Genomic DNA, 27626 nt, shown 5'->3' on the forward strand with positions numbered 1-27626 from the left:
AATAGTCAGTCAACTGATATTTTGTTTCCTGTCTTTATATGTTTTGTTTCCCATCTGTTGGTCTCCTCAGTTTTGAGTTTGTATTCCACTAGCTCTGCTGCACACATTGAGGAAAGCAGAAAGACTAGAGGTAAGATCTGTGCCTCTTGTCTTGAAAAGGCTCTCTTAAGTTGCCTCATGCCTCTCTAGCATGCTGAAAGTCAAGTTACATGACTATGAAGCCAGTCACTGGCAATCTCAACTAAAGCAATGCTGAAACTTCTCTGACACCGATAAGTAAAACCTTGCTCCAGACATCCTGTGTGGTAAGTTAGCAAGAAAAAAAAGAAATCAAGCCAACAGCTAGTCATCAATCACAGGTCATTTTTTTTTTTATCATCTTATCTCTGCTTCAGCTTTCCATCTGAAAAGTAGAGATGATATGAGACCTCTAAGGCATATTATGAAAGTTAATCCATCGATGTGTCTTAAACACTTCGATTGCCAGAGGAATGCTCACAATTACATTAATAATTCTGTACTCAAGAGTAGGATTTGAATAGTAAGCAGTAAATCAGGCACAGATCCTTGTAGGGAACAAGGAGGCAACAAAACATTCACAGCTGTTTCTTAACTGAGCTCTGCCCATCTTGTGTGCACAACAGAGCAAGAGTACAAGAACGATGTAAGAGAAAGCACAAAAGTAAGAACGTGTTCCAACCCCCAGAAGCCATAATATAATGCACATACAGAACCTCGAACTAAAATTTGATGTTTTTTTTTAAATAATACAGAAATAGCAGATAAATACTGGACTCTGCAGCACTAACATGTTTTTAGGGCAAGTTTTTCTAAGATCAATGCCCAGCACAGGTGAGTATGTCATACATTATTTACACTTATGGTTTTGTGTACATACAGAAGGATGCAAGAAATCCAAACAGACTGTAAACTCAGGGTAGATAAATACACTTATCCTTTGGAAGTCTGTGTATATCCCACTAAAAAAAGCATGGAAAATGACGGCTTTGGCTATCAATGCCAACAGATTCCTTGGTGTAAGGCTTATTACAGCACTGAACATGCTAACTTCAGATAAACAATCTGCAGAGACAAACTTCATTATCCCTTCTTCTAAAATTACCCGTTTTGCTGTTTCAATCAGAGAAGCTGCTTCAGTCTTGCCCACTTGTTGCACCATTTTGTAAAACAAACCATCTTGTTCTTGCAGCAAAATGTAAGGTTCACCATATTCTTTCAGTCTTCCTGCATCTAAAACCTGTTAAATCAGAAGAAACCAATGTATTAACATAAGAAATTCAAAACCAAATGTTAGAGACTACAAGCAGGGGGGGAATGTATGCACTTTAAGTGCTAAGGTGAATTTTGCATCCTGAAAATTAAACATGTCCTCTTCAAACTAGCATAGCACTTTCTCAGTTTATAGACCTGTTGTAGGATTTTAGAGTGCCCTACAGCCATTCCACCTATAGGAATCCAATGCAAAGTTATGCAGAATATGGAAATACAATGTTTGTGAAGCCAACAAAGCAGATTATAAGATTCATTGTGTAAGAAAGAAACAAAGGCCTAAAATGGGCTCTGAAGTAAACACCTGTGGGTAAAAACCACGCAATAACCACCAAGACGGTTAAGGACGAATAAATAGGTCTTTTGGATTAGAGGAGGTGAAGATGTAATTAAAGAAAATGAGGGTGCTGCTGAAAAGATAAACAATTTATTGCATAAGTTTTTGCCAACTACGTATTAGGAAGATACCCTGAACCTATTCTTTCTACATAAAAAAGATGAGATGCCACTAAGGACATAGATACCCAAAAGAGAGTAAGGGAGAAGGAAAAAACCAACAGAGAAATTAAAAAGGCATTAAGTCAGTAAGGCACAGGGCACATATGTAGTCAAAAATATTAGAAAAAATAAGAATAAGCTGACTGAACTGCTAAGAAAATATTCTTATACTAGCGACTATTTAAGGACTGCATGGTAACAAATACTGCACTTGGATATTGAAAAGCCTCACAGGATTCATTTAGGGAACTCTTAGACTAGCATATATATTTTGCGATAAGACAGCAATTCAGTTTAAGTAGTCATTAAAACACGAGAAGACACACAGATCACAGGTAGAATTTGTTCTCTGCAGTTTTAGAAAAAGTAAATTGTGTCTCACAAATCTGATACAATTCTTAATGCACCAGAAGAAAACTAAAGGAGAAATGGTTTATATGCACTTCCAGAAAGGTATCTGGTGTAACTTAATGGCTGTGCCACAAGGGATAAAAATTTCTCAAGAACCTGGACAGAAAACAGCAATTAGAACTAAACTGCATTTTCCTCCATGGAAAGCTGAACAGGTAGGAACGGGTGGGAACCACATTGTTCTGGCATACGTGGTAGCTACATCTACATTAGTCATCAGAAAAAGGAGTTATCAGAAAAGTGACAAATCAGCAAATGACACAAAAAATGTGCAGGTAAGTCTAGACCAGAGGAGATTCAGATACATTTAAGTAACCTAAGAGAATAAGAAACACTATAGCAGGAAAAAGTCAATATTGACAAATGCAATGCACTCAGGTACTTAACTGGCTTATAAATTAATGGTATTGACTCAAGAAAGAGATTTAGGTATCAGTCTACAAGTTCAGTACTTTAGTCCATGCATTGGAGCAGTCAAGTAAAAAAAACAAAAAAGGAATCAATGTGAGAAAACAAAGTAGCTCAGTTTTGTTCTTATATAAATGAAAAACTGAATGCACATGGCACGCTATTGAAAAAGATACTGCCGCAACAGAGGGACTTCAAGGACTCATAACCCCAGCCATAATAGTGGTGTACACACTTGTAGGAAAAAAAGGATCTAAAAATCTGGAGCTGTTGATTTCAGGAGAGAAATGAATAAAAGGTGTTACAAGGAAAACTTCCAAAATAACAAAACTAGTTTGCAAATATCTGTTTGAAAAAGAAACTCCAATAAGCTTGGAGACAAATTCAAAGCCCTGTGAGGAAAGTATCGATCTTGCACTTTGCCTGTGTTAAGTCCTTAAAGCACATGGCCAGGGGATCTCCAGGTGGCCTGGACCCTCATTAATGAGGAAACCGGCAGAGAAGCAGGACATCTGAGCTGATCCCTTCACCTGCACTGGTGTGAAATCACACACACGATCTCATTTGACTCAAGTTTGACACCAGGGACCCAGCACTAGGGGAAAGGCACCCACTCCTTCTCTTCCGGTTCACTTAAGTACATTTCATTTGAATGGAAAATAACTCAACCAACAACAGCAGCATAATTACATCTCATTTTATAAATTGGATGCACAGAAATCTACGAGGAGTTGTTTTCTATTTTCAAAAGCTTGTATCTTAGAGCACCCAAGTTATACTACGATTTTCCTTTGAAAGCCATTTCCAGTGCTGTTTGGTATATAGCTGAGGAAAATGTTCATGGAAAAATTTTAAAATATAATCACAGAATCATAGAATGGTTTGGTTTGGAAGGGACTTTAAAGATCGTCTAGTTCCAACCCCTCTGCCACAGGCAGGGACACCTTCCACTAGACCAGGTTGCTCAAAGCCCTGTCCAACCTGGCATTGAGCACTGCCAGGGACAGAGCAGCCACAGCTTCCTGGGCAGCCTGTGCTAGTGCCTCACAATACACAACAGAGGCAGTTTTTCACCTGCAAAGGTATACTTGCACACATGTTCATTTTTCAGTGTACTTACTCCTATTATATTTAATCTGAACATTCAAGAATTAATGGCAACTTTAATTTCAATCTTTTAAATACTCCAATATGTCACAGTTAAGGACAGCTTCCTTAAAAATGCAATAAATTAATTTACGGTACACAGTTCAACCTAAGAATGAAACAGGATATTTCTGGTGCTTTGAATAAGTATTTTTCAGCATAGCAGTAGATTATGTAACCACCCTTTAAGAAAGAAAACAAAAAGCATCTTCATTAAATGTCTCGCTCACAAGCAAAGAACTACAACAGAAAAAGCAAAGGGGCTTTTAAAATTTATATTACTGTGGTATTAGAATTTTAACATTCATTTTGCAACTATCTGGAACAACCACAAACATGGACAATCTTTCTGCTCCAGAGAACCTGGGGGAAAGAAGGAAAATTCACTTTTCCTTGACAAGTTTTAAACAGCCAAGTGCAGAAGATGAACAGATAGAGGGAGAAAAATTCTATTCACATTTAAACAAATCATTAATTTGTTCATATCCTTTCTTGGTGAATAAAACCAAACTTGTGTTATGAAAGCAGACAGAACAAAACACAGGGAAAACAAACTGTGGATCTTTTTTTCTAAAAAAATCTGAAATGAAAAAGAATGAAACTGAACAGACATCATTGCTACAAGTCAGGAACACTCCATAAACCCTACTCACCATGGAAAAACACTGTTTCTATTAACTGCTGTCATCTATGAGACAATGGAGAAAATGCAAGCTGATTTACTTGGTAGTTATACGTTTATATACTTATGCATTTATTAAAAGCGCTTAGACAAAGAGATAGGTACTCTTCTTTGAAGAAATATGTGCTGATAAAATTTAAATAAATAAATAGGTACTTTGGCTAAGGCTTTGCATACTCTTACTCACTGACTCCAAGCCAAATTAAAATCATTAGGACTTCAAAAAGCCAGCTAATCATTCAGGAAAGGTGGAATCTGGTGTTTACCAGCCACATATTTTCTGATCAACCTGCATGCAATGCTTATCACTGCACAATATGACCGAATTGAACCCAGATGTATTCCAAGGCAGTTGTACCAGTGGAACTTGATACAGAAAAGCCAGAGAAGCTTGTAGCTGGCGAAATCAGATCGGCAGGGTGATTAACTGAGGACACACGCAGGAGCACGTGACTCTGAATCAGACTGGGACTTCGTCATAGGCTTTAACACAGATACTGAGAAGGGGATTTTGGACAAATCATTCAACTTTTCAGCTACTTGGTCTGACTCTTTGTAAAACACACCAAATAAAGACTTGTAATCATTCTGTGGGAGTTAACTGCCTGTGAAATACTTAGACAGCCCAGAGTAAAATAAAAACAAACACAAAAAAGCAATATAAAGCCAAAGTACTCAGTCATACATAAACCAGGGCCAGATTTGCCACCGTCTTGCAGTGGCAGATTGTTTCACCTCTCCTGAACTGTTGTTGCCTTTGTACCACATCCTTGTGACTTCAACAGGATTTTCTCAAGTCAAAGAATAATTTTAACAGTACGAAATCTACAAAATTGGCAAAAAAATAAAAAGGCACACAGAAAAATCCTTATTCAATGGCAACTGCTCACATCCGTGTGTAAGGTGAAACTGCTCTTTACTTACAGCTATCCACATTATCCTTACTCAAGCAGAACTATTCATACATCTTAAGTTCAAACAGGGCTCAGGTACTATGTTCTTGAGCAAAATCCTCTCCTGCCACCTAATTCCACTCCACCTGATGTTTCATCCTGGTTGAATAGGCTGAGGCAGTGCCTGCTTATCCCAGCTGTGATCTTTTCAGAAGCATAAGCACCGCATTGCGTAGAAGGCAACAGTTTTGAACAGCACTTTGTTAGACACAGAGGCACAAAATACCATAGAAAGAGTGAGATTAAAAACATGTCAGGGAAGGACATAGAAACAGAAAAGAAGCATTTGAATTTGTCTAACCTGCAAAGGCAAATGTGAAAATGGAGTATTAGCCATTTAAATGTTTATGTTAACTCTAGCTAGCACACAAAGACTACTTGCCTATGCCAGAAAAGTGTTGCTGAACTAAATTTGTGTAAGATTCGGCAGCTATAAAATAGTTGTCCGTTTTGCCCCATGTGTACCCTACCAGGGTATCTATCTTCATGCCATATGCCTAGGCTTCTCCACCCAACCCCCCAAAAAAAAAAATTTTGCAGCATTTCATTCCATAGCCTCATAGTCTATAATGTATCAACCATGACAAAAAAAAGCAGTGGAGAGAAGACAAAAAGGAAAACATAAAACGGTGAAAAATAAATCAGAGATCCATTTCACAAAGAAAAGAGAGAAACGAGACAATGAATGATGAGGATAATACATCAAAATTGCCCAGTTTCCAGCAGAAACTTCAGAAGCAGCACCTCTTTGCCCTGATGATTTCTGCAACTAATCTACATGGGTCTGTTGCACAGGACTTTGGCAAAGCACACATTAATTCATTAAGTGAATTAAAAGTCTTCTTTGTAGATTAATATAAGCAAAATAGATGTCATTGCCTACAGAAAGAACATGTACCCTTAAAAATGCTGTAACAAATACCATGTATTTATGGCTATCCATAGACACAAAAAAGAAAGTTCTAAATCCTGCATTTTCTAACTTTCAGCAACAAAAGCAGACAAACCAAGAGAACAATAGTTATAAAACATTCTGAGAAAAAAAAAACAGTCCAAGGTTGGACGTGTCCAGCAACAGAGGAGGGGAACATGGGAATTTATTTCAATTATTATCGAGGAATGACTAGTATTCCTATTCACGTTCATTTTCACCATAAAGCCAGAGGGAAAACAGGACATTTAAGAGTTGATCATAAATGTTTTTATTTCCTATTCAAAAGGAAAATAATTCAAGCAAATTATCTCCTAGGGAATACATCTGATTTAATTTAGACTTGGAGAAGACGTCACCAAACAGAAAAATTATTATTAAAGTTCAAAACTCTGCTAGGAATACAACTTTGAACAATGTTTTCCTCAGAGAGCATACATCAAGATGATCTCCAATAAAGTCCTGGGAAGAGGAGAATATTCAGGAGATGCTTCTGGTTACATCATATTATAAGAAATATATTTACACAAGACAATACATATTTGTGGGAAAGAGTCAACAGCCTGTGCTCCAGTTGGCATTGAGCTCACATACAGGCATGACTCTTCTGTCTCCTATCTCACCATGGTTTGTCCAAACAGCTCAGAAACATGTACCTACTTCTCTGAAGAGTCATTTATAAATATCCACCACACTGAAGAACACTAAAAAGGCTGCAAACATAACTCAGGAATCATTTTAAAGGTGTCTCTCCCTCTCCCTTTTGGTTTTTCCTTTTTAGTAGTGGGGCTTTGTTTGGCTGTCCTCTGGATTTTTGTTTTGATTTTTTTCATTCCTCAGGTTTAACCTAAGCATTCCCCAAGCTTCTTCAGGGTTTCTATGCAAATTACCCTACCAGTAATTCCAGACAAATTTGGTGACAAATAATGTACTTTTCATATATCACATGTACAAACAAAGCAGAGTACACTTGGGCATTTACCTTTGTATAATCTGAATGATAATTTTCAGTCTTTCGAAATATCTCATCTCAGCAGAGCTTAACTTTGTTGTAACAATGCCAAACCTGCCACTGGTTCCTGGGATTTGCCATGTACCCCCTGCTCACCTTCCCCTGCTTCACAGGAAAGGCAACTTCAGTCATTTTGTTCCGTAACCAGAAACAGAGGATTTCTTTAAAATGAAATTATTCTTGAGTTACAACTCAGGGAAAATTGAGCATGCAACACTGCCTGATAAATTGTTTCACATATGAGTTATCTTAACTTTTCTTGCAAGGGTTTAAAATTCTATCTTCTTTTCCTCCATCTGATGGCATACCACTGTAAGCTGTCTGGAATGTTGTGGGGAAAAATATCAATTATGTATGTAGTAATGAGTCTTATTCTACTGATAATCACTATATATTAACTCCTCCTGTATCTTGTTGGAGGGAAGAAGCCTGTTAACCAGCCACTGCAGGTATCTCTTGTATTGTTCAGTTTCCTCACCTCAAAACATCTGATATACCAGTGCAAGTTCAACCTTTGCCTTAGACAGTATAAAGGGACCTCATGCCAGCTCTTACCAGCAGCAGTAAATGCTGACAAAACTCTCACTTGGTCAATCAGTAATGACTGTTTCCATCACAGTAAAGCCACATTTCTCAACTGGGATTGCAGAATGGCTCAAATGTGGCCCTGATGTGGCGAAAGATGCACTTCGGTTTCAGAAATCCTACTCTCTAATAAAGCTTTTGAGGGTCTTACAAAGTTAGATGAACTACAAGGATATTATACTTTTCAAGAGGTTAAGGAATATTGTTGCAGATGACTGGGCATGTCTTTTGTTTTATCAGTTTTGGATGTCAATGAACTTGTGGCTCAGCTGCCATGCACACAGTTTCACCTTATCAGAAACACCAGCATGTCCTGTGCTAATTCTTTTTCAAACAATAATATAGTATTTCTGGGGGGGGGAGGGGAAATCATCATTCTCCACAGATGTGTTAGTAGAATGGTTTGGGTTGGAAGGGACCTTAAAGCTCACTCAGCTCAACCCCCCCTGCCATAGGCAGGGACACCTTCCACTAGACCAGAGTGCGCAAAGCCCCATCCAAACTGGCCTTGAACTCTTCCAGGGATGGGGCAGCCACAGCTCCTCTGGGCAACTTGTGCCAGTGCCTCACCACCCTCACAGGGAAGAATTTCTTCCTAATATCTAATCTAAATCCACCCCCTTTCAGTTTAGAGCCATTCCCCTTTGCCCTGTCACTACAGGCCTTTGTAAAAAGTCCCTTTCCAAATTTCTGGAGGCCCCCTTTAGGTAGTGGAAGGCTGCTTGTAAGGCCTCCCTGGAGCCTTCTCCATGCTGAACAAGCCAAACTCTCTCAGTCTGTCTCCATAGCAGAGGTGCTCCACTCCTCTGATCATCTTTGCGGCCCTCCTCTGGACTCACTCAAGCAGGTCCATATCCAACTGTCTTGTCCTTGCACTGATGGAAACACATTCACACACTAATGACTGACAGAATGAGAGAGCAAGGTTCATCAAACATTGGCTTTACACCCTGCAGTAATCCAGCTCTTCATTCGCATGCTCTCAGCTGAATCTTATTGGGAAGACCTACTGAGATGGGAGCAGCTTTAAAGAACTCAAAGATGCCAATGTTTTGGAGAAATGTGGCTTAAAACTGGCAAAGAGAATCAACAATCCTAGTATCTTTTCAAGCTCATTGTGATTTTGACTCATTGCACCTGGGCCAGGTGTGATTCAGGTTGAATAAAAAGAAATAAATTTAGTTCTAATACTCCATATTTTCAAGACAGAGGCTTAGTAAAAAAAGGAAGTTTTACTGGTGCTTGTTCCTTTTGAATAATGACAGCAGGTGCATAAATATGAATTTAGCTACTTTACTACAGATTACTGGCTCCAGATCCACAGGTACTTTAAGGTTCCTGTGAAGAATTAGGTACCTAGTTTCAAAAATCTGTCTTTCATTTGGATACTGGAGAGGGACTAATCATCAAGGATTGTAATGATAGGACAAGGGATAATGAGTTCAAACTTAAACAAGAGAACTTCAGGTTGGATAAAAATAAAGTTCTTTACTGTAAGGGTGGTGAGGCACTGGAATGGGTTGCCCAAAGAAGTTGTGAATGCTCCATCCCTGGCAGTGCTCAAGGCCAGGCTGGACAGAGCCTTGGGTGGCATGGTTTAGTGTGAGGTGTCCCTGCCCATGGCAGGGGGGTTGGAACTAGATGATCTTAAGGTCCTTTCCAACCCTAACTATTCTATGATTCAAGCTACTACAATCCACTAAGTTCCTTAAAATTCTGTTAACAGAACAGACTTCAAGAGCACAAGTATAAAACATGGTAATATTTTACTACACTGAATACTGCACTAATACAAGGTCAAAATCCCTTTCAGCTCTGTGTTACAGAACAAAAAAAACCAAAACCAAACCCATTTTATACCCTTGGAGTTCTCCTACTTCAGAGTTTTGAAGGTCTGAAAAGCAGTTCTGAATGTGGACCTAATTACTTCTGCTTTTCATAACACTTCATGTTTTACCATTCCAGGTTCCAGGAAAATTTATGGTCTTGTCAACTCATCTCTCTTAGCTATCTTATGCACTTGATGGACTGTATCTGTCAACAGGTAGCTCTCCATCAAGAAAACAACCCTACACATACATAATTAAGATGTGAGAGTCAACACCAAAAGTAACATGCACGGTTTTCACAAGGAACTGGTCAACAACTAGGACTACACATTTCTGTATGTTGTGACTTACATAATTCCCCCTAAACAGAATGTGTAAGATTTACTGTAAAATACATTCATTTTCCAGCAGCAATAAAAAGAGCTACTAAAGGAAGAGCCAATAGACCACAGCACTTAAAGCTTTAAGTCTGTATTACTAATTTAAGTGTACCACCACCACCTTCCTACATTCTCCACAACTTCATCTGAAGCTGGGCCATAGCAGCAAAAGCTCACATGAATGTAACAGTAGGTCAGCTAGGGCTCCCGACTCCTTCAAAAGCTTTGCTTCTCACTGGGCTGCATTTTGACTCCTTCAAGCTTATTCTCCCTCTAGCTCCATGACTCTGACATTTCTGGCAGCATAAGGCTTTGAAAGGAAGGGTGGAGACTGGCCTTAACCTGACTGCCGTGTGTACACTGGTGGGTACAGCACTTTCCAGGGAACAGGGAGCATTGCATCCAGACAACCTCAGACAGAGGACAACGCAGAACACAGATTTCCATAATTCCTGGAAGAATGCTGCCATCCCGAAGCTAAGGAGGGGCAGCACTACCATCACTATCATGATGCTGCTTAGGTGTCTAATAACACCACTGTCCCATCTTGAACGGGATGAATGGATATTAATGCGTAATACTGGGTCAGACACCAGAACTTCATAGACAACCACTCAGATCCTGTCTACTGCATAGCAATTTTTGTCCAGCTGTAGGTGACTCCCCTTTCACCATGCAAAATGCCTCTATCTCTCCCCAGAGTTTTCCATTTGCTTTCAAGATGTTCACACCTACTCTTGCTGGACTGATTGCCCTGATGAGGTTAGATGTCTACAGTGCATGAAACACAGTACCTGATTTATGAGGCTTAGATGTTCCATCATGGTAAACATAATGCCGGAAATATGAGAACCACTGAACGGGGGAGATGTGGGAAGTCATTTTCTATTGACCAAAAAAACAACTCAAGTCTAGCTGTGAAATACATTGTATTGTTACTCTGAATATTACTAATTTCAGAATGCAACCACAACAGGTTTTCCTATAAATAAATCAAATCTCTTCCCGTGATTCTCTTCATCAAAAACTTCCTATTTGAATGACAGATTTTAATTACTAGATCAAGTTCTGCTTGCATAAAGAGTTTCCATTTCAAAGAAGTACTGCATTGATATGAAAAGTCTGTGGAGAAACATCCTTGTCATTGGAAAACACACAAGTTTTGACTGCTCTGTGGCTTTCCTACAGAAATACCATGGCATAACATATAGAGCACACAATTGCCATCAGGCTCTTGCCAGATGCATATCATAGAATCATAGAATAGTTAGGATTGGAAAGGACCTCAAGATCATCTAGTTCCAACCCCCCTGCCATGTACTTAATTTGCTACTGATCCACTATGTCCCTGGATGAGCCTCAACTTCTGTATGCTTCAGTTTTCCCCTCTGTAAAAACAGTTTCTAAGAAGTATTTCTCAAGCTGAAGAAGGAAGCAGATAGGAGGAGGAGGAGTGGGTTACAGGGATTTTAAGAGATACCACTGGAAGTCTTGGGAGTGGTGCCTCCTGGCTGCAGATACACTTTATGTAAAAGGCCCCTGACCTCTAAAGTGAGGACAGGATAGGGAAGCAGCTGTTGTGGTGGCAGGGAAGTTATGTGGAATGAGGGGCCAGTGGAGCAAGCCAGAGATGAGGTTCTGCCAGGATTTGCCATCACAAAAGAGGCATACTCATTTATACCATCCTCCCCTTCTGCTAAGGACCAGTGTGGCTGCTTGTGCCAAAGAGCTAAAAACGGGTACTGCTTGTACCTTATGGGAGGAGTTATAAACTGAGTTCTCAAACTAATGAAAAGGAATGAGAAGATGTCCTGTGAGACACTGGAGCAGCAGTGAGGGAAGGCACGGGGGAGAGGGGGAAGGAGTTTGAAAACCGCTGGATTATAATTTTATGGTAGTATTATTTGATGGTCTGACTTAACAAGTCTTTCCAACTTTGGTTCCAAAGATTGTATGGATACTTCCCTATCTCACCCAGGTGTTTGAAGTTTAATTAATTAATGTTTATAAAGAGCGTTACAATTTCCAGATGAAAGGTCCTATGCAAGTGCAATGTAGTATTACTCATTGAGGTGATTGGGTTAGAGAGTATCACGTTACACAATACAGCTCTTCCCTCAATGATTTTAAGCGTTTGAAGTTCTGATAAAATGTGTTTATCACTAAGACAGATATAATGGAAATACTCTTAAGGTGTGACCTGGATTATGAAACCAGAGGTATGGTTTTGGGAATGGAACAAACGAGAATTAAAACAACTCCTGAGGCCAGACTTGTCTACAGTTGTATAAAATGTATTCTGTTCTTCCTTTTTTTCCTATTCCAGTAGGCTTTTCTTCTCTTCTAAAATAGAACCGGTTATTACGATGGGTGTGAGCAGACATGCAACAGTTCACGTTCAGTTCCTATTTCCATACTCATCCAACTTGACATTTTCTCATGACTTTCTCAAAATTATTTTCTGTGGTTTTTTTTTGTTTGGTTGTTTTTGGTTTTTTTTAATGTTTGGATTAACTATAAATGTGAATATTTTCTTTTTGGAAAGTTCTGCTTTAACCAGGAATTAAAATGAACTAAATCAAAAGCTTTTGGACAATGCCAAACCTGAGATTACAGTCAATAACCTTAACACAGGGTTGACATGTTACATGGTCTAGTGTGAGGTGCCTCTGCCCATGGCAAGGTGTTTGGAACTAGATGATCTTAAGGTCCTTTCCAACCCTAACTATCCTATGGATCCCATGACATTCAAAGCTATTTTGACAGGCTAAAAGAATAGGTCAGCATGAACTTCATGACTCTCAACAATGACACACAGATGTAAAGTTCTGAATCTGGAATGGACTGAGCCTCTGCACCAATACCAGCTGGGGAGTAACTGCCTGGGCATCAGCTGTGCTGAAAAGGTAGTGGGATCCTGGTGTTGAGTAAGTTAACAGGAGTCAAGCAGCATGCCAAAAGTATTAACAAGAGGGCACATCAAGGGAATAGCTGTATTCAGTGCTCATCATATCAGATCTGGAATATGGTGACCAGTTTTGATCCCTCAATACAAGAAAGATGAGGGTAAATTGGAGCAAGTTTGAAATAGTGTCACCAGCATGGACTGGAGCACTTGACCTATGAGGAGAGGCTGATGGCGCAGTGCTTGTTCACCCTGGAGAACAGATGGCTTCAGGGGACTATCTTCCTATACCTACAAGGAAGTTACTTACAAGTACAGAAGCAAGGTCTTTAGTGAGATACACAGTGGAAAATGAGAAGCAACTGCCCTAAACTGAAGGGAGGCTTCAACTGGATATAAGGAAAAAAAACAGATTTCATGGCAAATAACTAAACACTGGGGCAGACTGCCCAGAAAGACTGTGGAATCACAAACTTTCAATGTCTTCAAGACCCAACTGGAAAAACCTGCAAGCAACCTGATCTGAAATTAGTGCTGACCTTGCATTGAGCAGGAGGTTAGACTAGAGACCTCCTGAGGTTCCTTTCAAACTGATTTTATGGGGAGGGAGAGAAACCCTAGTTTATGTTCAGGTTACATATGCTTATTCAGGAATTGGCTTGGACTTCAGAGACTGGGTTAAGAGAGTCAAACAAGTTTGTTCACAATTCTTTGAAAAATAACTTTTGTCATTATTTTTCAAAAGACAATTGTTAATATTTCAACTGCCAGGTTCCATCTCCATCCCTAGCTTCCTAACAAATTTACCACAATAGCAAACAACTGAGATTTGGGATGCCTTATAATGAATAATAATATATAATGAAGGCATTAATGCACTAGAGGTCTCAGCTGAAGAAGAAACAAACCCAGGGTTTAAATAATACCAAGTAATGAAGAACAATGTATTTTGGTTTGTGCATTTTTACTCTTACAAAAGAATCTGCATCCTTTTAGATTTGTGAATTACTAAAACACATTACTGACTAACCAAATTTTAAAATACACTGAAAGCTTTCCTCAGCTGAGTCTTCTCAACTTCTGTGATATTTGAGTAAATAATTAATTTTTCTATGAATGCTCTTTTTATTGTTAAGACACTCAGTAACAGTTAAGTCTTATATTATTTTTCCTTGCATTTTTAACATGTACTTTGCTTACTCTTCTAAAATTCTGCTATATTCCCACTAGGTGTTACATGCCTGAGTAAACTCAAGTAATTAAAAGTGTAACAAAAGCACATGTGCCATAACTCTGATCGTTCTAAATATGTGATCATATTTCTGATTTGTCTAGAAACAGTATCACTAGCACCTTTCAGCCCTTTCTCCCTTATCACCCTCCTTTTTCCCTTGAAAATTACAGAAATCTGTAAGATCAAAGTAGAGCAACGTAAAAAGGTAAAAAATATTTTAAGAGTTACTAATAACTGTGGACAAAAAGATACATCATCTTGCAAATCTGTTCTTCTATGCTCTGAAGGGGTCAAAGGCATTCAAAAGAGACTGTATCAGACAATGTATGAACATAAATGCACTTTTAGGAAACAAAATCTGAATTGTGGCTAAAGTGAAACCACATAAGCTTAAGAATAATGTACAGACTAAAAATGCAGTAGAGTAGCTATATAGTTGGTAATAACACTGAGCAATTTGGGGAGAAGGGTGATTTCTATGCTTTGTTACAATGTTTTTTGCAAAAAAGTAAACAAAACATTTTGTTTTCATTGCAACTGTGCATTAAAGGTAAACCCATGAAAACATCTTCATGGAAAGAGCATTCTGTGCATAACATGCTAATGGCAGTTAATGAACCAAAACCCACAGAAATCCCTTTGGACAGCTAACAAGCACACACAGCTATTAATTAGGTCACAGTTGTTTCCTCACAAATCTTTTGTTCACTTTAGTTGTAGAAAACACCAACATATCCATTAGACCTGTGGGGAGGTATTCACCTGTGAAGAAAATATTTATTTATTATACGTTAAATGCTTGCAATTATATGACTACTTATGGCAGTTCTGCTGGTTTCTCTCTTTGTAAGTAAACTATAATCACTCAGTTCACAATCTGTTCTACTGCTCAGAACACCACTCACCTCAGTAGACCAAATTGTTTCATTTTGTGTACTTCAGACAACAACTGTAATTCAATCACAAATTTTAATATGTTTTGAGTATCCACTAAAACACCTGAAAGAATTAACATGCTTCATTTTCACAAAGGAAAAGCTGAAGGAAGTAATTTTTCAAAGTTACCATCAGGATGTGAAGGGTAATTTCTGACTGAAGCCCAGTTAAATTTGAGTTCCACTCATGAACACGGTTTGCCCACTGTCAGCTACTTCATTAACTGGGTGTGAAGGAAATGCTTGCAAAGGGCTCCTGTTCCTACTGCAGAAAATTGCAAACCTGCAGGCTGCACATCATTTCAAGGACACAGACCAGCCTGATCTCCTGAGAGCCTAGGGAAGACCACTGCCTTTATGAAAATAATCTGCAAGTACTTCTCAATTTCTATGTGTGTGCAACACACTGTGGAGCAGACAAAATAGCACAGAAAGTACTTCACAGTGGCAAAGACTATTGGTGCTTTGTTGGAAACAAAGGTGTCAGAGACTGTTGCACTGGTGATGCTTCATCTTTTCTGTTTGAAACTTGCTTTAGAAAGCTGGCCATGTTCATTACCTTACCAATCTAGTTCCACTTCTCTCACCACCACCCTTGCCCCAGGGCAGCTGCTGCCTCCCTAGCTCCATGTCTCCTGCCCCAGAACCTCTACCATTTCCTCCTCACACATCCCACACCACTAACTATTGTCACTGCCTCCCTCAGCCCACCGAGACTGAATTAATAGACCTGACCGAATCCAGCTGACTCTTTCCAGAGCCTCTTGGGTGTGTCTTCATAGTCTCCTAGTGCTGGCAAAGTTTATTTGCTCAGGTCTGCTGCTGCACCTCACCTGCAATGGGTTCATGCCTCACAGGTAGGAAACCACAGGGCCAGACAACGTAAGAAGTCTTTTCAGGTCATTATTTCTATGGTTTTCTGAGTTGCAAATCACAGTAACTAGGGTAACTAGGTTAGCTAGGATTAAGCCTGAAGAACAACTTCAGCTTCCGACCACTTTTGGGTATAAATTAAGAAGAAAGAGTCAATAACAACATTCTTCTTCAGGGAAAAGAAAATGAAAAAAAAAAGTTAACTAGTTAACTGTCTTACCATAATTCGGTCACTGTCAATAATGGTGTTCAAGCGGTGTGCAATGGTCAGCACTGTGCAGTGAGCAAACTTTTCACGGATCGTCTTCTGAATGAACTCATCTGTTCTGAAACACAGCAAGAGCAATACATACAGACAAAAATAAGATGCTTGCATGGATAACTGATTGGCAGGCAGATTTTATGACTTCATGAAACATGACTGTATAGCAGGAAATATGCTTATGAGGTCGTTATAGTACTTCTTCCTCTCATTACGTTAGATGACTTGGGGGCATATCATGAAACATACTCTAAAAATGTAACCTCTAAATACCTGAGGACGAAAGAGTTTCTTCTTGCAAGTGGACCAATAGATTTCATTTCAGGAGACTAATTTCCCAGGCTTTGATTACAGAAAGAGAAAAATCCTGCCATCAGATATTCCTAGGGATTTTTACGTGGAAAAAAAAAGTAACTGCCATTTTCTTTCAAGCATTGGTTTGCATAAGCAGGGAAGAAAAGTTGGTGAAAGTAAATATCCTTCATTGCAATAAATCAACTGAAGAACAAACACAAGACAGACTATAATCAAGGTTCTTGATCTCAACTGCAAAAGATGGTTACACAGAGAAGGTTGTTGGTAAACTAAAGTAGGCCTGGAGTAGCTCAAGAACCTGAATACACAAAAATGAAAATCTGGCATACTTCATTAATCAAAAGTGTTAACTGGAACATGTAATCCAAGGAAAGAAATACGAGCTTCTAAGTTAGGAGCCTCATTCTACTACATTAATCAACCACCTAAGAAAAGAATAACAGGAGGAAATATAAGATTTACAAAGAATGAAAACTAAGCTAGAGCACAGACACTGAAGCATAGGGTTAAAGTGATAACTGTCACAAAGCTGAGAACAGTGAAAAGGAAATAAAATTATACTAAAGGATATATAAAACACAAAAATTCTTTAGCTGTATAAGTAAGCATTATGGTAAAAGAGGTGCAATAGTCAGAAAACTGGAGAGTATTCCAGTAACAAACTGTACAAGAGAAGCACTGACACCACTTAACATAGAGCATACTAGTCAGGCGTACATGTGGAAATCTATATAGTCCTCTCTTTAGTCAATGAAAGGGGAAAGGCATGGCTGGAAGGAGCCCTTGAATTAGGCAGCCATCAGGTGATGAATGCCCTCTAGAGGCAGCCCACATTGCATGGGTTTCCAACCCTGGCACAAAGCCAGGCCATGTGAATACTCACATATTGACTATTAGCCTTCAAAAAAAAAACCAAAAACCAATGAGCGATGACAATGGAGAAAAAGGTACAGGAATTAAAATTTGCATGCGAGATAGAAGGGAGACACAAAGAACTCAAAGTATACTGGGGTTAGTTAGCTCCAGCTGCAGTTAGGAAGCTCTAGCCTAGAAGTTTTAGAGGTTCTGATTTCCAGGATTTCTATTAAAACATTAAATGGTACTTTTATATATAATGACTGGAGAATAATAAATGCTGTAGAAAGGGTTAAAACAAGACAAAGAAGATATCTGGATAAACCGGTATATTTAGGCAGCCATGTTGGCTTCAACCAGTTGCTTACAAAGCCTCATTTCTTCAAATTGTTAAAAGTAAGTGGAAAAATCAAATACAATAAAGATCCATGCAATACACATCTTCCTCTGACAAATTCTTTTTTAGACAGAAGTACAATATTTTCTACATTGAATCCGTCTGCACATGATAAGTATTTAGTATCAGTTCATAAATTAAGCAGAAAGAATTGTTCTGATGCCACCATGTCAGGACGCACTAACAATAAAAGGCAGACAAAGCAACTTCGGAAGAACAGGATGACTTAGAAGAATGGATTAACCTCTAAGTTTCCATAGTAGAAAGCACAAGCTCATGTGCTGAAGGGCTGACTGAACATAAGTTCTGTTACAAACAGTTTAAGCAATCAGCATGACAAAGGAATAGATGCCTTCTGATGACAGAATGATCATAGAGGAGGAAGACATAAACAGTTAAGTAACTGTTCCCACGCATGGTGACTGTCATCTTCATCTGGGGCCAGAAACATGTCATGAGCTTAACCGAACCAGGTTCTGGGTCACAGTCTGAGAAGACTTAGTCCTTCTGCTTCCTAAAAGCAGATGAAGAACATGGTGGGAAGCAGGTGTTTCTCAACATCTCTTTTTGAACCAAGGCTAGTATGCCGTCAAGGAAAGAGACAGGAGGAGAAATCAGGACAGAGCCATGCTCTTTATCCTTGTGTTAACAGCTTTCTTGAGAAAAGAAGTCATTCATCATTAATATCCCACATCACAGCAATACCACAGCTTTCAGTGTTAATGCATGTATCTGGTTTTGCTATCTTCGCAGCAATGCCTCAATGACTTGACTGCTTTCCCTTTCTAAAGGGAAAAACCATGGCCACACATGAGAACACTCAGTAGGTGACAGGCATACATAGATGGCAGGATGTGTTCTCTGTAATGGTTAGAATGGCAAAACAGAAACAAAAGCCTCAATACTCCTTAGAAGTATGTAAAAAAAGCTTTTTTCTTTTCTTATATCCAAGCTCAAGGTGAGGTTTCATGCAGAGCTACTAAGAAGCACAGAGAATCACAGCTTGCTCAGAGATTTTAGAAACAACTTTTTAAAGGGCTCAAAATGATTTTTAACTCTCAGGTTATTCCTATTGTTATCTGAGAAGAATGCCTCATCCTTGAACATCCCTGTCCTCTGCATTCATTTACTGTATCTCCCTTTATTACATGCATTCCTTAGAGCACCACCTTTTCCTACATTTACAATAAAACCTATTTCTCATTCTCAGATAGATACTATCAAACTATTATCTTAAACAGGTATTTCTTGAATATAAGCTTTTCTGTAATAAGAAACTACTGACCATATTGTGGGTGTGACAAATGTTGCAAAAATGGGACTACAAAGTAATCAGGAACAGATCTAATAGCTCCATCTTTAAATACCACAGTATGAAATCTCATGTAGACATGTTCACTGACAGGAACTCGACAGATCCTCTCTACAGCTCATGGTAGATCTTGTAGTACAGTTTTTTTTTTGGGTGGCAGGCAGAAGCACCACCAGTAACCTCTAGGAGAATCTTGGGAAGAAGGTAGGAAAGGCAAGAAAATCTAAGACTAAGAAAAGGATCTGTGTACAGAATTACTTGCTAACAGAATGCAGAGACTATATGTAGAGCAGTCTACCCTCTAGAAAAGTGCCAAAGGAAGCAGCATTGCTGCTGTTTTTCCAGGATATAAATGGACCCTTTGTGGAACCTACCACATTGAGAAAGTGGCTAGGCAAGTGCCAAGTGATTCCATCAGCTACCTCAGTGGATCAAACCCCATCATCTTTCAAGCACATTAGAAACCAAAGATGCAACCTGAATACCAAAACCAGGCTGCTGGATGACAAAAGCTCAACTGTAATCTGATCATATGAAAATAGGAACCACAATACTCCCCATCACAAGAAGCAGCACAATAAGAAAACACAAAATGGTGGTACAGCTGTCCCACTGTCATCATGGGTTGAGGATCCTAACACCAAGTTTCACAGCAACCCCAGAGCTGGTAGAACCTGAAGTCACTGACTGAATAAAAAGAAAACTATCTAAAGAGCAAGAATAAATACAACCTGAATGAGAGGCAATCAAGCTGCTGAAAGGAACATTGGACAAGCCATTATCTTCAGTCTAATGTTCTCTTGGGATTGTCCTGGAAGTGTATCTCACACTACACAATTCATGAGTGGCTTTAGATAATTTGTCCAAAAGAGAAACAAATACAGACAGCAGTAAGATGAAACAAAAGGTTAAACCTGACGAGGTTAAGCTGATTTAAGGTGATTAAGGAACTGAACTATGTGCAGTGGCTGTTTTCATCAGACTTAATAAACAACCAATGTAAAAAGGTGGCAGTGGAGTGGTTCCAGTAATTTTTGTCTTATATAAGTGGTAAAAATATGAGCTAATGCGTCATATTGTAACCAGTGTGCAGAAAGCTTTGTAAGTTCAACTTACTGAGTAGTTGAAAAAAGTCTCAGTTACTAAAGATTTTGTTTCAATATCTCACTAAAGCAACCACAGAAAGATTTTCAGCTCTTCTGCTCCATATTTCATACAGCTTTCCAGAATGGTTCAACTGCTTTCAAATGACTCCTCTCTTCAGGGTGAGAATGACAGCTTCAGGACCAAGAAGATAAGATCAAATTAAATGTCACTCAGTCATCACGTAAAACATGCAAGTAGTCTGACTTAGGGCAACCTTCTTTATGGCAAGCTCCTCCTTTCCCTCACGACAGCACTGACACCCCTGCTGCATAACTGCTGGTAGCTATGAAGAGCAAGAGGGAAAATAAGGGTACGTATGGGAGCTGGAAGCTGCAAAAAGGAAGGAGAAGAATGAACTCTCACCCTGCTGTAGTATCTACTGCCTCATGTCACCTCACCCTTCCTTCTCCTTCTCCCACACTAAACTTTGCCTTTCTCACATGTGCTTCTAGGCTGAATTGGAGAAGGGACACAGTTGCAGCAGCACTTGAAGCAAAGAGATCAAGAGCCAGAAAAACAACAAAAAAAAGAAATTATATCTCCACAGCCAGCGGCTGCTCCCCATGGTTTCCTATCCCAGGTGCTTGATGTGATGTGTGCTTGCCGCCAGGCTAGAGACAAGGGTGCCAGGAATGGGGGTTGTGCATCAGAAGAGAAGGTTTCCCTTACATGCCAAAAATGCCTCCCTGACTACTCAGTTAAGCAACCCACATCAGCATTTCCTGATGAGCGTCCTATCAGATTGCACAGCTGAAAAATACTTGGCTCTAGTTATAGCAACACATTAAGGAAAAGGTAATAATGACTGTAATGCAAACTGAATTCAAAGAAGTTCCAAGTTATTATTTGTATTGTTATGCCTAGAGTTGATACAAACAAACATTTACCTTATTATAATATATATTGCAGCACACATTAATCAAGATCAATTAAATGGATAGTGCAAGTTGAGAACACACACATGTGAGATAGGGAGGATGAGTAAGATGGTATTAAATTTCCAGAGCTATGATTAATCACAGTTAGTCTATCAGAGCTCAGTCAAAAATAAACTAATAGTCCAAAAAGAAAAAAAAAATCAAAGGAAAAAGAGAACCTCTGGGAAGTGAATGCACTTCTCTAAAGGTTTTAGAAATACACTGTCAGCTGAACTGCAAAGCTACCCTAATGGCACCACTTCTCCCCCAAGAAGATGTTATAAAAATGAGTCACGCCCAGATGACATACAAAATCCTTAATGCATCTGTTTGAGGGACTTGCTGTGTTATTGTCCTCTTGAGTTCTCCCTCAAGCCATAGTTTGTTGGAACTATATATTCAGCTCAAACTAATTGATGCAGTACGTTTGCAGCATTGTTTCTAAAATATTTCCACCAGCGTTTCAGATGTTTCAAAAATTAACAGTGGGGGTACTTAGCTATTGGAACAGTTTAACAAGGGTTGTCATTAAATTGTTTTCTCTATTGAGGTTGGATGTTCTTCTAGAAGTACAACTCTAGTTCAAACAGGAATGAATTCAGGAAAGTTCTCCCTGCCTGCATTATACAAGACAAAATAATGAATGATGAATGAGCCCCTCCTGTAGCTTTAAACATCTCCAAATCTGTTTTGCAATTCCTCTGGTGTTTAGGACAGCTTACCTTTCCTCCCTCACCCCCATTTTATCTGTAACTTATTAAACCGGCATATGATCCATCTGAAGGCACAGCATCTCATAACCAGAAGTATCCAGTTTTGCTTACAGCCATTTTTCACCTTTCTATTTTCTGTTGTTCATTTTTTTTAGGGGGGGGTGGTGGTGAGAGTAATTAATTAATTTATTTATTAATTATTTTTTACATCTTCATTTCCAAGAGACATTTCTTTGAGAAACCAACAGAACTCAACTTGTTTTATGGCTATTCTGATGTTACGGATGTGCATTTCCAAGGAGGTTCTTTGTCTTCTTGTCTATGGCTGCAGGACAAACAAACTTTGAATACTAATTTCCATGCTCTGTGGAATGCACTGAAATTAGGCATTATTTTGAAGGCTTAGTATCTGCTCTCTAGCCAAAGCTCGACCGCCCCTCTTTGAATAGACAATTTATGATGCTATCATTAAAAATGTAAAATAGCAATACAAACTACAAGAAATGCAACACATTAAGTTCACCTCTATAGTACAGATGATCATACTAGAAGAAAACCAGCCCATCTTAACATGACAGATTTTGTTTTTACCTTGGGTCCACATTTGCTGTTGCTTCATCGATGATAAGGATCCGGTTTTTTTTTAGAACCGCTCTGGCAAGACACACCAGCTGTCTCTGACCAACACTAAAATTAGACCCAGATTCTGCCAGCTGCGTCTCCATTTTATTAGGTAGATCTTCCACGGCCTCTTTCAGTTGCACCTGTTGACATGTCAACATACTGTAGGATGAGTAACTCTCTTTTAAATCAGCTATTGTGTGCCTGATGACACAACAATAAGTATGCAGGGTTTACCTTTTATATTCTGACACAAAATGAGTAAGTGCCAACTTGGATTACACAGTGTGTCAGCTATTAGAACTCTAGAAACATTAAAGCACATTGTTAAGAATCTATTAATGTTCATTAAAAGTAAGATATGAATCAAAACGTAACCAAAGCATCATCCCAAAGGATAATTTTTTCATAAAAGACTTACATAACAATACACATGTCTACAAACACGTGCACAAACACACACATGCAAACACACACACAACGGTCTACCTTTCCCCATCAACAGCTATGCCCTTAATCAAACATGATGAAACCATCTAAAACCAAATGCACACATGCACTGTAGTGTTATCTGGCTTGTAAAATCAGATGTATATTATTAGATTTAGTAAGTCACCTCTTCCAAGGCACTCCACAGCTCTTCATCGGTGTATTCGTTGAAAGGATCCAAGTTTTTCCTCATCGTTCCGGTGAATAAAACAGGCTCCTAAAACCCAGTAAAATTAACATTCCATTACAAACACAGGTTTTATATTGCAATAGGTAATATAAACAGAACTAACCTATATCAACCAATATATAAATATATAAGTGTCCAACAAGCAGCTATCTTTTATGAAATGCAAAGGAGTATTTCACAATAGCTTACTTAAAGGAGGAGGGGGAGGCAAGTGTTCAAACAGTCTATATGAAGATAATTTACCAAACAGGACATGTCTGTTTGTAAATTGCTGTACACAGTTATGTTGGCACTCAAATGGGTATTTACATGCCACTGTTTTGATGCCACAAGCTATATATATACTTACATGAAATCACTGCTGTCCTCCTGGTATTGTTAATGAAAACCAGCAACTACCACTGTCAATGAGCTTACACTCCTAAATTACATTTGGGCAGTTCTGAAAATCTGAAGTACATAAAGCAGAGAGGAATAAAAGAGCTCATAATGCCTTTCTAGTTTTCCTTCTCTAGCTGGTTGTGGGTGTTTTTTTTCATTTCATACCATAAACGCCCTTCAATTTTACCATCAGAGCCTAAGAGGAATTAAGGTTTCACCATTTCAATATAACTTTTAAACCTATACACACAAAAGTTAATCTATATTGCCACAGCATCAAAGCAAACTTACTTAGAACTGGAGCACTGCTGGGCAAATTTCTCACTCAAAATACATCAGGGAGTCAAATCAGTACTTTCTCCTATTCAGGTACCAATGTGGGTTTACCTGTGGTTGAAGTAAGCTTGTTCTACTTCAGTTCCCAAACAGACCAATAACATCATTAATCAAACTGGCATTCAAATTGGAAAATGTAGTGTTTGAGAAGCAGGAAGACAATTTTTGGTGCAGAACTTAAGCAACAGATCAATACTCACAAATGTGAGTTGCCAGACCTGAGAGTAATGCACTGACACTACTTTAGGGCTAAACTCTCCTTAGTACTACAGAGAAAGTAACAAGTCAAATGCTGTAATAGTGCTAAATCATAAATGGAGATCAAACATCATGCTGTCAGTCTTCTTTAAACTGAAGAGATCTTTACAAAATGTTTTCTTTTTTACCTCCCCAAGGAAATAAAGTCTAACTTACACTGGGTAACTGCAGCTCACTCTGAGATCAACCTCTGTTGTGACTTAGCCCCATCTAACCATAGTGGTGCTCAGCTCCAAAGGGCTGCAGCAAACTGGAACAGAATTTAGACCTTAACCCTTTCATTGTGTCCTAATTTCTAAACCACTCTGAGTGGTATAAAATGATTAACAAAGAGAGAACATGCCACAAGCAGTGTAAAAGAACATGTGCGTATCTTGACATAGCATGCCAATTACTTGATGGTATCTGCTGCACTAGCAACATGTCACTAAAAAGCCTGCTTGAATGAACAAAGGATTTAAAAAAAACAGTAACAGGTTAAAGAAATTTTTTCTTCAAAAACACCTAGGAACTAATTTGTTTACCAATACATATTGTAATACACCATTTGGGGTGTTTTGAAGGTATTATTATGTTTATTTTCCTTTTCAATCTATTTTTATAGGTTGGCTGAATTTATAAAGGGTTCATAACTACTATAAAAGTCCTAACAACAGACATACTGCAACAGAAGATAAGGATATTTTTTAATTATCATTTCTGACACAGATTATTATTTAAAATAGACTGGTTTATGAGAGGAAAGTAATAAGACAAACCTGTAAATAATTGTTGTAAAAATGCTTGCAGTCAGGGAGGCAGACAACATTTGCATAGGAAAGATTTACAAACACAGCCTTCACAGAGAGCTCCATCCAAACAAGCAATTAGAAGCCTAAGCACATTTTTATTTCTCCAGGTAGGTATTTAAACTTAACATATAAGAAAACTTCAGTCTTGCCTCATCACTCTCTAGGAATGGTTCTGTTTAGCTTGTTTGATGTTATAATTTTAATAAGCATCTCTCCCTCTGGTTTCTTAGCTTCCTACATAATTATGAAGGTATGTGCTGCAAAATAACTACTTGATGTTACATTACTATTTCTATCATTGACATTACTATTAATGCAGTACAAGACAATACCTATCACTCAATTTACTACAGTATAAACCTTATTTCAAACCCTCCTTCTTATTACCATCACTTCATAGTTTAGCTTATTTTTAGTGGAAACAAGTCTTCCCTTATGTGGAAAAGAAATGCTACCTGCTAGCCTTCAGACACTTAAAACCCTTTGGGACTATAATGAAAGCCCTATCATGTATATAAACTTGAAAAAAATCACAAAATTCAACTGGATTAAAAAAGTTTTATAGCTATGGCAACAGACCAATATATGAAAAAAAAACAACCCAACCCCAACATGTATAATTAAATGCAGTGAACTTTGAGCATTCTGTATCACTCAAAATGTAGAAAGTATATTACACTAGCAGTTTTCCTGTCTCAGTACTCTTATTTTATTCAACTGTGTTGAATTCTTCTGAATGTAGAAACCACTCGCAATAGCTACAGGCAAAGCTTTTAAAAAGCTATAGACCTTGAATGAACTGATGATCATCTGCTTTCAGGAGAAAAGAACACTGCGCACAAACAAAAAATAAAACTTAAATCCACATAAAGTCCTCTTTATATACAAAAGATGCCTAGTTCCAGTGAGTACCTTCACTGTGTAAGAACAAAGCCTTCAGCCTGCAGAAACAAAAGACATCCTGCATTAGGCAACAATCCAGTTGCTGGGGGAGTACCTTTGTTTTGATAATAGCATACCTGCTTCTGTTCTCTGACTCTCATTCTTGGGAATGGAAAAATTAAGAAAAGCTGCAGGTAAGAGAGGCTTAGAACCACTGTCCATTACCATTTTTACCAGATGGCCCTCAGAGTCCCTCAGTAAGGAAGCTTCAAGCAACACATCAAGTGGGAACTGCTGCCAAAGGATCAAGTAACCCCAGAGGACTGCTGAAGACTGGTACATTCTTGTCAGACTTTGTCTGCTTTTTCCCAGACTATAGGACAGCATGCTGCTAACATCTATGCACAGGTATTCCAGAGGAACACACGGGGACAAAATTAGGGAGAAAATGCCACGGTCCCCTGTACTGATCCAGCTTATCTTAAAATAACCAAAACCTTACTCGAGTAAGAATAATGCCTCGCTGAAGTTTCTATATCTACTGCACAGAGGGGTGCAGGGGGAACATACCCTTACAAAGCATTCTAAATACTGTGGTGAAAATGCTTAGGGTAGACCACGTCATGCTCTTACCTGAGGTATAATTGAGATTTTCTTCCGCAAGTCATGGAGTCCTAGCTCTGATGTCAAGTACTTATCAATCCAAATCCTTCCTTCAGGTTCCGCTAAGCGAAAGAGGGCTGCTATCAGGGAGCTTTTCCCAGCTCCAGTTCTTCCCACTATTCCAACCTACAGAGCAAGCCAAGCTTGTACAATTAAACCACGAATTTTTCAGGACAAATTAATGTGTCAAGAAACAGGCTTACATCACAGGATTTACAGTAGAACAAGCACCAAATAAAACTTTATAATTAACATTTCTTTTCAAGAGGAAAAAATCTCCCCACAAAATCAGTCTGGATTCAGGTGACATTTGGATACCCAACAGTTTCCTGGACATAGGAAAAGCTAAAAGGTCTTCCCTTGAAGTGTGGTGTCTTATCGTGGAAAAAAAGATAAAGTGGCTTGGTATATAGAGTAATGCTATTCAAGGCTACTAGTTTTTATACTAAGCCTGGTTTTCTGGGTGATGTTAGGCAAATAAAGTCAAGGATACATCTACTTTTCAACTCAAAAAAGGACTGACTCCCATAAAGCACTTTGGGAACAATGTATGAGCAGTAACTCCAATTTAAATAACTAAGACTGATTTTCATGAGCATGACTAAGGTGAAGTACTTTAAAGCAGCCAAACTCTAAAGCCAAAACCAGCATGACTGTAAACTGTATTCATGCTTCAGACAGCTTCAACAGAGAGGACATAAGTATTGAAGCTACAAGGCCATCTGAGGAAGCTGCAATTCCTTTACAAACTGTAGGAAAAGTAAATAATAAATTCACAGTGATTCAGGCTTCTGTATGTTCCCAAATTAAAATCAGAAGCTGTATGCAATGTGAACAAATAATGATTTCCAGAAAAAAGATGTAGAGACAATGCAAAATATGGGATTACTAACTTTAATGAACAAGGGGTTAAGACCTACAAATACTTCATCTGAAACCAACCCTTGGAAGAAAGGAGGCCCATAATTAGTGGTGATTAAATGCTACTTGAACAGCAAACTTTTTTATTTAAATGTTGTCTTCAGG

At 38.6% G+C, this 27626-nt stretch overlaps 1 protein-coding gene across 1 annotated transcript in view; it reads right to left on the reverse strand.

Annotated features, from left to right (window-relative positions):
- Nucleotides 1-27626, reverse strand: part of ABCC4 (ATP binding cassette subfamily C member 4 (PEL blood group)) — a 151630-nt gene that overhangs the window by 7821 nt on the left and 116183 nt on the right. Inside the window, exons 26-30 of the mRNA XM_034072049.1 lie at nucleotides 26571-26726; nucleotides 23227-23316; nucleotides 22581-22753; nucleotides 16293-16398; nucleotides 1124-1258 (exon numbers count right to left, since the gene is read on the reverse strand). Of these exons, the coding sequence (XP_033927940.1) occupies nucleotides 1124-1258; nucleotides 16293-16398; nucleotides 22581-22753; nucleotides 23227-23316; nucleotides 26571-26726 (660 nt within the window). The remainder of the gene's footprint in view (nucleotides 1-1123; nucleotides 1259-16292; nucleotides 16399-22580; nucleotides 22754-23226; nucleotides 23317-26570; nucleotides 26727-27626) is intronic.

The sequence above is a fragment of the Melopsittacus undulatus genome, chromosome 2, assembly GCF_012275295.1.
Source record: "Melopsittacus undulatus isolate bMelUnd1 chromosome 2, bMelUnd1.mat.Z, whole genome shotgun sequence".
NCBI lineage: Eukaryota > Metazoa > Chordata > Aves > Psittaciformes > Psittaculidae > Melopsittacus > Melopsittacus undulatus.